The sequence below is a fragment of the Enhydra lutris genome, unplaced genomic scaffold (genome assembly GCF_002288905.1).
Source record: "Enhydra lutris kenyoni isolate GAN:26980312 unplaced genomic scaffold, ASM228890v2 scaffoldscaffold1, whole genome shotgun sequence".
NCBI classification, from domain to species: Eukaryota; Metazoa; Chordata; class Mammalia; order Carnivora; family Mustelidae; genus Enhydra; species Enhydra lutris.
In genome coordinates this window covers 12,934,327-12,944,184 of record NW_019154085.1, presented here as the reverse complement: position 1 = coordinate 12,944,184, position 9,858 = coordinate 12,934,327, and the positions used below count along the sequence as shown (strand labels likewise).

Genomic DNA, 9,858 nt, shown 5'->3' with positions numbered 1-9,858 from the left:
CCAACTTCTCTTGATAAGACAGAAATTCAGCAGTAGTACTTCCTGAAACCATCAAGAAGAAAAATGGTAAGTTTTGTACAATTTTTTTTTTAAGATTTTATTTGTCGGAGAGAGAGAGAGAGCACAATAGGGGGAGAGGCAGGCAGAGCAGGCAGAGGGAGAAGCAGGTTCTCCCCGCTGAGCAAGGAGCCCAATGTGGGACTCAGTACCAGGACCGCGGCATCATGACCGGAGACCAAGGCTGACGCTTGATCTACTGAGCCACCCAGGCGTTCCCAGTTTTGTACAATTCTTAATGTCTTTCATTATAAATAATTTTTAGAAATTCAGTCAAGGGAAATAAAACTGCATGGACTTTAATGGCAAGACAGAAATGGTAAGACAGAAGCACACACTGGATGACTGCTCTAAACAAAACCAGAAGCAAAATTACTTTTAAATTCTTCAGTGTTTTCACTTAAAATGCACAGAATTTACTTTTTACAGAAAAAGATTGATTACAACATATACATGGAAAGAGGGAGCTGCAGAGTATACCCAGGTGTGATAATTTTAACTGAATCCTTTTGTTCTGGATCTAAGGTAGCAACCAGAGCTTGACATAGAAGACAAGCAATGAGAATAATGCTCTGTATCCCTCCCACCCTACCCCCAGCTCACACACTCCTGCCTCTATCAACCTGACCATACTTTCTGACTGCTAGAAACTATTGGGAGAAGAGAAATGAAAAGGAAGCCTCAGAGTAACCCCCCACCCCACAATGTAGCAACAAAAGGAATGTGCAAGTTACTGGAACAGCAGCTAAACAAAAAGCAAGCAAGGATAATATGGTTACCTCTGCACATTTAGGATCTAGAAACATAGAAGACTGTTGTCTTTAGTGAAGAAAGGAATTGCTTTTAACACTGTCACTCAGAATTAAATTACATAAGGGAAATGGTGGAACCTTTGTTTTGAAAAGTCATTTTCTTACTGTTTTTCAATATAAATGATGTTGGTGTGTTGCCATTTAAATCAGTATTACTAACATGACCATTGTTTTCATTTTTATTGATGAAAAATTCACACTTAAGTATTTCCACTATAGTATTTACTATCAAATGTGTAGGGTAGATAGCATTTTACATTAACATATTCATCTTCTGGAGTTTTTTTTTCTACTGTTGAAATAAGTTTTGAAGAAGTACAGCTTACTCTCAGCTTTGAGGACAGTTCATCTCTGAAATGTTGTTTTTTGTGTTTTCATTCAGATTGTCATCTTTATCCTAGTTTGGGAAATAAATACAGCGCATAAAGTCATGAAGAAATCTCATTTGTTATTTTTTTTTCTCGTTTTTAGTCAGTGACACTGCATACAGATGTAGGTGATATTAAAATAGAAGTTTTCTGTGAGAGGACACCCAAAACTTGTGAGGTGAGTACCATTATGTGCCTATAAGTTAATGAGTTAATGCAGCAGGATAACCATTTTGAAATTATCGAACCTAAAAAACAATGAACACTTGTATATAAAACCAGTGTCAGGAAAAACTAGGCATCATAATTTCTCACTTAGTTTCTTACTTACTTTTCTTTTTTTTTAAAGATTTTATTTATTTAACAGAGAGAGAGATCACAAATAGGCAGAAAGGAAGGCAGAGAGAGAGAGAGGGAAGCAGGCTCCCCACTGAACAGAGACCCCCCACACACACCCTGCAATGCAGGGCTTGATCCCAGGACCCTGAGATCATGACCCGAGCCGAAGGCAGAGGTTTTAACAAACTGAGCCACCCAGGTGCCCCAGTTTCTACTTACTTTTGATGTTAAAGGTGAGCAAAGAAAGGATTGGTAATTTTTCTTTAACTGTAGAGTGGTGGGTATCTTTTTCTTTTCATTTTATTAGGATATGAGGTAAGAGAACTGTTTCTTACATTATTTTAATTATTTAAATGACAAGGAAAGAAAAAGTTAGCTCTCTCTATATATTCATTCAGCAATTATTTATGAAAGACTGTCTTGCCAGGGTTAAGGAATACAGTAATGAACAAGAGATATTCCTTGCCCTTACAGAGCTAATACTCTGAGAAAATAAGTTGGGGGGCAGGAGAGTCATTCTAGAAAAAAAATGATTCCAGATCATGATAATGCATTGTAGCAAACAAAGCACTGAAATGGAGACTAATGGAAAGGAATTATTTAAAAGAAGTTGAGGGCAGGCCTAGCCAAGAAAGTGATACTTAAACTGAGTGCAGAAGGTAATGAAGGCATTTCCACGGAAAGAGATAAAAAGAATATTCCAGGTATAGAGATAGAAGTACAAAGGCCTTAGGTGGGTAAGCCTACCCCTTTCAGATGAATTTTCAGAATGATAGTAGAGTTAACATAGTAACAGAAAGAAATTATTAACACATGAGATATAGAGGTAGGATTGTGTATTCTATTCCAAGAACAAAAGGAAGCCATTAAAGTGTTTTAGGCAGAAAAGTGAGATCCAAAGTAATCCCTAAAAACATAAATGCGTTAATGGTGTTTTTAGTAAATAAAACAGTTTGCTCATTGCTTTAAATGCATTTCTGTTACATCATTTCCCAATCATTATTTTTACTCTTTTCAGAATTTTTTGGCTCTTTGTGCCAGTAATTACTACAATGGTTGTATATTTCATAGAAATATCAAGGGTTTCATGGTTCAAACAGGAGATCCGACAGGTAAGTTTCTCCATTAATATCTAGAGAATTGGGTATATAGTATGAAGAAGAGAGTAGACAAAGAATAAAAAAAATATTTAATGTAACATTGTATATCAACTATGCTCAAATTAAAAATATTTGGGGGGGGCGTTGGCTGGGTGGCTCAAAGAGGTTAAGTATCTGACTCTTGATTTTGATCCAGGTTTTGATCTCAGGGTTGTAAGTTCAAGCCCCGCTGGACTTGGTTGGAGCCTACTTAGAGAATATATATAAAAATAAGTTTTTTTAATAAATAAAATTAATTTTTATAAAATAAAACCAAAGATATAAGCACATAGAGTTTTTATAACCCGGCTACCTTACCATAGCAAGAAATTTTTTAAGTAGAAGCTACTGGCATCTAGCTTCAAATTAAAATAGGACAGGGGTGCTTGCATGGCTCAGTGGGTTGAGCATTGGACTCTTGGTCTCGGCTTGGGTCGTGATCTTGGGGGAGTGAGATCAAGACTTGCATCAGACTCTGTGCTGGGTGCAGAGTCTGCTTCAGTTCTGTCTTCCTTTCCCTCTGCCCCTCCTGCTCATTACACTCTCTCTCTTCAAAATAAATAACATCTTAAAATATGAACACTATTGACAGTGAAAGGATTTCTTTTTTTGTAGAGATACTTTATTTTTCTGGTCTGTAAAGTGAAATTTTGAGAAGAAAGGACATATCAAATTTTATCTTTATTTTTTAAATTTATTTTTGAGAGAGAATGCATGTGCGAGCATGGGGGCGGGGGATGACAATGGGGGTGGGAGGGGGAGGCAGACTCCCCACTGAGCAGGGAGCCCCATGTGGGACTCGATCCCAGGACCCTGGGATCATGACTAAAGCTGAAGGCAGAGGCTAAACCAACTGAACAACCCAGCCACCCCAAATGTTATTTATATTTAAAGAATTATTGGAGTGCCTGGGGAGCTCAGTTGGTTAAGCATCTGCCTTTGGTTGGGATCATGATTTCAGGGTCCTGGGATTGAACCCCATGTTGGGCTCCCTGCTCAGCAGGGAGCCTGCTTCACCCTCTCCCTCTGCCTCTCCCCCAGCTGTGCACTCTTTTTCTCTTTCACACAAATAAATAAAATCTTTAAAAATAAATAAACAGGGGCGCCTGGGTGGCTCATTCGTTAAGTGTCTGCCTTTGGCTCAGGACATGATCCTAGAGTCCTGGGATGGAGCCCCACATCGGGCTCCCTGCTAAGTGGGAAGCCTGCTTCTCCCTCTCCCTCTCCCTCTGCTTGTGTTCCCTCTCTCGCTGTGTCTCTGTCAAATGAATAAATAAAATCTTCTTAAAAATAAATAAATAGTTATAAAACAGCCCATATGTTTTAAAAACTGAAGCCACTTGGGTGGCTCAGTTGGTTAAGTGACTGCCTTCAACTCAGTTTATGATCCTGGAGTCCTGGAATTGAGTTCTGGCATCAGGCTCCCTGCTCCATGGCTAGCCTGCTTCTGCCTGTCCTCCCTGCTCCTGCCCTCTCTAGCTCTCTCTCTCTCTCCAATAAATAAAATCTTAAAAAAAAAAAAAAAAAAAAAAAGGAAGAAAAGAAAATCAACCTTTTCAACTTTTAACTAGATACTTTGGTTTCTGTTTTTTCTTTTTAAATATTTTATTTATTTATTTGACAGAGATCACAAGTAGGCAGAGAGGCAGGTAGAGAGAGGAGGAAGCAAGCTCCTGGCTGAGCAGAGAGCCCGATTTGGGGCTCGATCCCAGGACCATGAGATTATGACCTGAGCTCAAGGCAGAGGCTTTAACCCACTGAGCCACCCAGGTGCACCGATACTTTGGCTTTTTGTTTTTGTTTTTTTTCTTAAAGATTTTATTCATTTATTTCACAGAGAGAGAGATCACAAGTAGGCAGAGAGGCAGGCAGAGAGAGAAGGGGAAGCAGGCTCCCTGCTGAGCAGAGAGCCCGATGTGGGGCTCGATCCCAGGCTCCTGAGATCATGACCTGAGCCGAAGGCAGAGGCTTAACCCACTGAGCCACCCAGGCGCCCCAAGACTTTGTTTTTTTTAATTAGAAACTTCTTTTGATTTGTCTTGTAATATAGGTACCGGAAGAGGAGGTAACAGTATCTGGGGCAAGAAATTTGAGGATGAATATAGTGAATATCTTAAGGTATATCTCTAGTGCTTCAAAATCTATTTTTTCATGCCTTGTTTATACTTGAAAACTTTTAGTACATATGTTGTTAATGTCATTAGTATACAAACATACTTTTTTTGTAGTTTTAGTATACTTGATAAATATCAGGGAGAAAATGGCAAGAAAAATTTCTTGCCTTAAATATATTTTGGAATATATAAATGTATTTTGGAATCTCACGATCCCATGTATCTTAATATTAAGTGAGCTTATCTTCGGATCCAACCTGAAATGTTTAATCAGTAATGTACCAACAGGGCTAAATGTCTCACTAGGTTAAAGGGAAGGGCATAGCATGGTGAAATTAGAGATTTTTATTTTCCTTCCTGTTTTTTTTTAATGTATTTATTTATCTATCAGAGAGAGCGAGTGAGCACACAGGCAGGCAGAGTGACAGGCAGAGGTAGAGGGAGAAGCAGGCTCCCTGCTGAGCCAGGAGCCCGATGTGGAACTCAATCCCAGGACGCTGGGATCATGACCTGAGCCGAAGGCAGCTGCTTAACCAACTGAGCCACCCAGGTGTCCCTGTTTTTGTTTTTCTTTTCACATTTTTCTTTCACATTTTCTTGATTTTTCAAACTTTCTAAAGAACCTTTTCTTTTTAATTTCATATTAAAAAAAAATTATTTTTAAGTAATCTCTACACCCAGCGTGGGGCTCAAACTTATAACCCCAAAATCAAGAGTTGCATGCTCCATCAGCTGAGCTTGTCAGGTACCCCATGAAACGTTTGTTGGTTTTGTTTTGTTTTTTTTTTTTAATAAAAAACTAATGCATTCCTGTTTTTTAAAAAATTTTTTAACTTAAATTTAAAAAACTAAAATAGTGTGATACTGTCTTAGCTCAAAAACAAGCAAAAGAAAAAATATATTGTTACGGCATATTTAAAGATAGTAGAATAGTGGTTCTCGGAGAGGTTGAGGTGATAGATAAGGAGTATACAGGCATATGCAACAGTTCGGTAAGTTGGATTCTTAAATCTTAGAAATAGATTAATGAGTATTAAGTTCTAAGGGGTACATTACACTCTTGTGTATGTATCAAATGTAACATTTGGGAGTCACCTTTTAGGAAGACAATAAAGCATTAATATCTTTTTTTCACATTTTTAAAACTGAATTGATTGACATATAACATAGTACTGGTTTCAGAGGTACAGGCCTGTGATTCATCAGTTTTATATATTATGTATTACATCACATGCCCTCCTTGATGTCCATCAAGCATTAATATCTTGATGTAGCTATATTTCTGTTGCTTGTCTCACTAGTGTTTCCTGATGAATAGCTAAAGAGAGAGTAATCATTATTTACTGGCAGCGCCTCCTCATAACACAGTTCTGTCATGTGTTCCATCTTATCGGTAGAGTCCTTTTAATTCTTTAAATAGTTACTTGTATAATAAATACTATCATGAAATTAGAGCTGTAGGAAACCTTCCCTTAGATCATTCAGTCCTGGGTCATGAACTGACTGCCCTTGGGTAGAAGACCCAAGATATATTCTCAATGGCCATTGGCTTTAAAAAAAAAATGTTTAGTGCTATCAGGCAAGAGATAACACCATTCCTTTTGCCAGACTCCATCACTCCCCAATGTGTACACTCTGTCCAATTAATTTATTACCTGCTGACCCTTGTGAGCATTTGAGTTATGAATAAACCCCTGAACTAGTCCAACCACCCTCCCTTGTTTTACAGATACAGAAACTAGCCAGAGTCCAGTGTATATGTGAAGAGATTATGGGGATTTTGGTTTTGTTGTCTGCCTGATCGTTTCATGCCAGCATGTTCCTTAATATAAATGTAAGGATTTCTATTATACCTTGGTATTGTGAAAAATGTTTGTGGCTGTATTCCTCCAAAGTGAAAATGAAATTAACTGGGGCATGTGATTTGATACCTGACCAATTTACATACAAGTTTTAGAAATACAGATAATACAAAAAGTGAACATTTGGATTAGCCCTAATAGAAGCTGATTAAATGTTTTCTTGGTCCCTTAAAAAGTACAGGTCTTGTTTCAGTCCTATATTTGGAATATTTATATTAAAACACAGGTAAATATTTTGACCTTTTACAGCATAATGTTAGAGGTGTTGTATCTATGGCTAATAATGGCCCAAACACCAATGGATCTCAATTCTTCATCACCTATGGCAAGCAGCCACATTTGGACATGAAATACACAGTATTTGGAAAGTGAGTATTTTGGAGTCATCCTTCCGTACTTTCTCTGGGCTTTCCGATACCAAAGAAAATCTTACGACTGGTTTATATTAGATCCATTTGTAGCTGTGCTGTGTGAGTACTTTGATGGTAGTATTCCTACCCATTGCTGTTGTGTAAAGGCATAAAAATGAATTTTTGTTTCTGAATTTTGACTCATATCCATGGCAGAAAATCAGTATTTTTTATTGTCCACTGAACTAGGGAATTCAAAGAACTATGAGTATGGTCCTTTCAGGAAACTAATTGCTATAATAGGTATTTGGATATTATGTTTCAATCTAAGGAAATTTTCATCCATTTAAATTGTTTCTCTTTCAGGGTGATAGATGGTCTGGAGACTCTGGATGAATTGGAGAAGTTACCAGTAAATGAGAAGACCTATCGACCTCTTAACGATGTACACATTAAGGACATAACAATACATGCCAATCCATTTGCACAATAGCTATAATAGATCTGGAAAAATATTTGGCAGACTATTTAAGGAACACACCTATTGTGGTTTACCCAGTTTTAATTATGTAGAAAGATTACATCATCTGCCTGCCTGTTTATAGCTAAGATCTTCTAGGAGTTGGTGGTACCATGAGGGCCCAAACAGCTTTCATTTCCATTATTACAGCATATTTTTTACTATAACTATTATCTAATGTATTTAAGTTCAATTTTTAAAAAAACTCTTCTACTTGTAATTTTTTGTTACACATAAACATTCATATATAAACAGCATTTTTGAGCACTCTGATTACATATTCCTGCCATATCTTGTCCACATCCTGGAAGTAGTCTTTTCCATTAATTATTCACTTTGTGCAGTTAGAGTAAGGGCAAGATAGGGATGACCTAGAAAAGCCAGCCAGTCCATTTTGCTATTTTCTCTAGTCTTTAGATTTACAGTAAAGGCTCAGAGAAGTCCTCGAGTACAGTTTAAGCACTCAATTTCCCAACTCATTTGCCCATGGAACATTTTTGAAAGCTTATCATTTACAGTATTGCAGGATAGAATTCTACAGGTGATCCATTTGAAAAATGCAGTTAGATGGTTAAGAGCACCAGTTGTAGAGTCCTGGACTGTGTTTGAATCACAGCTCTACCTCCTACTAGGCAGGTTAACATCTCCCAAGTTTTCTCATCCCTGAAGACTCCTCCCCTCATAAGACTCATGACGATTGAATCAAACAATGTGTGTAAAGCTTCTGGCATGTGATAAGTGTTCTGTAGTGAGTAAATGGAAGCTGCTCTCCTGACCTTTCCACCATAGGGCTCTCACCTAATCAGTCTTCATTTATCAAGCTATACTATTGATCTCATCAAGAACTATATTCTTCAGGGTACCTGGGTGGCTCAGTGGTTAAGCATCTACCTTCGGCTCAGGTCATGATCCCAAAGTCCTGAGATCGAGCCCCCACATTGGGCTCCCTGCTCAGCAGGAAGCCTGCTTCTCCCTCTCCCACTCCCCCTGCTTGTATTCCCTTTCTGTGAAATAAATAAAATCTTTAAAGAAAAAAAAAACCATTTTCTTCAGTCTGCTTCAGTCACCTTGATAGTATTTCTAAAACTGATGCCCAGCATTTCTTGGTTTGTATCATTTCTGCAGATGGCTGATCTAAGTATTTTCTTTCTTAACTACAGTTTGGATGTCAGCTTGCAATATCCTCTTAATTACCATCTATACCTTTTACTAAACTAATGTGCCAGTTATACTAACATCCTCACTTTGGTTTTTTTTTAAATGAGCTCTATGCCTAATGTGGGGCTTGAACTCATAACCCTAAGATCAAGAATTGCAGACTCCACCTACTGAGCCAGCCAGGTACCCCTAAAGCCTTCACATTTTGATTCAGCCTTTTAATTTAATCATTTAAATTTCTAGACTTTTTTTTTAAAAAAGATTTTATTTATTTATTTGACAGAAATCACAAGTAGGCAGAGAAGCAGGCAGAGGGAGAAGGGGAGGCAGGCTCCCCACTGAGCAGAGAGCCCGATGTGGGGCTCAATCCCAGGACCTTGAGATCATGACCTGAGCCGAAGGCAGAGGCTTTAACCCACTGAGCCACCCTCACGCCCCCAGATTTCTAGACTTTAATATTAAAGCCTCTTTTGGGCCAGAATTTGTTTTGACACATAACTGATACTTTTCCTTTCCAACTGAATGGCACTGGATTTTTTTGTCATTTCTCTTTAAGAGGCTTTTTAAAAAAATTTATTTTATTTTTAAGATTTTATTTATTTGACAGACTGAGATCACAAGTAGGCAGAGAGGCAGGCAGAGAGGTGGAGGCAGGCTCCCTGCTGAGCAGAGCCCGACGTGGGGCTCGATCCCAGGACCCTGGGATCATGACCTGAGCCGAAGGCAGAGGCTTAATCCACTGAGCCACCCAGGCGCCCCTCTCTTAAGAGGCTTTTACTGATTGTCTGTTTTGGTACTGTTTTGGTACTGACTGGCACTCCCTCAATTTTTATTCTAAACTCTGCTTTTTTTTTTTTTTTTTTTAAGTGCTAGTAAATGGTGGGGTTTGGGTTTTTTAGAGCTCATTCTTACAATGTCTGTTTAGTTATAGCTATAAAGATCGACAGAGGGATAGTCTGGCTGCCCACCTTGGGCCTATTAGGAGACATCTTGAGATCAAAATCCGTAACACTATCTTCTGTCCATTCACACTGAGTTGACTGGTTCACACAGATCACATTGGCAGTTGAGCGGCTGATACTTTGTTCCATGTATTAATTGACAGTATGTGTTACTAAGACTAAGGCTAGAATATTGTT

The 9,858-nt window shown here is 38.3% G+C and overlaps 1 protein-coding gene across 1 annotated transcript; it reads left to right on the top strand.

Moving 5' to 3' along the window:
• The first annotated feature begins 6 nt into the window (after positions 1-6).
• Positions 7-8,465, top strand: LOC111141199 (peptidylprolyl isomerase like 3). The gene is made up of 6 exons (XM_022493608.1): positions 7-66; positions 1,341-1,415; positions 2,595-2,688; positions 4,766-4,833; positions 6,941-7,059; positions 7,408-8,465. Exons 1-6 carry the CDS (start codon positions 64-66, stop codon positions 7,532-7,534), a joined length of 486 nt encoding a protein of 161 aa, XP_022349316.1. The 5' UTR covers positions 7-63; the 3' UTR covers positions 7,535-8,465.
• Positions 8,466-9,858: the final 1,393 nt, after the last annotated feature.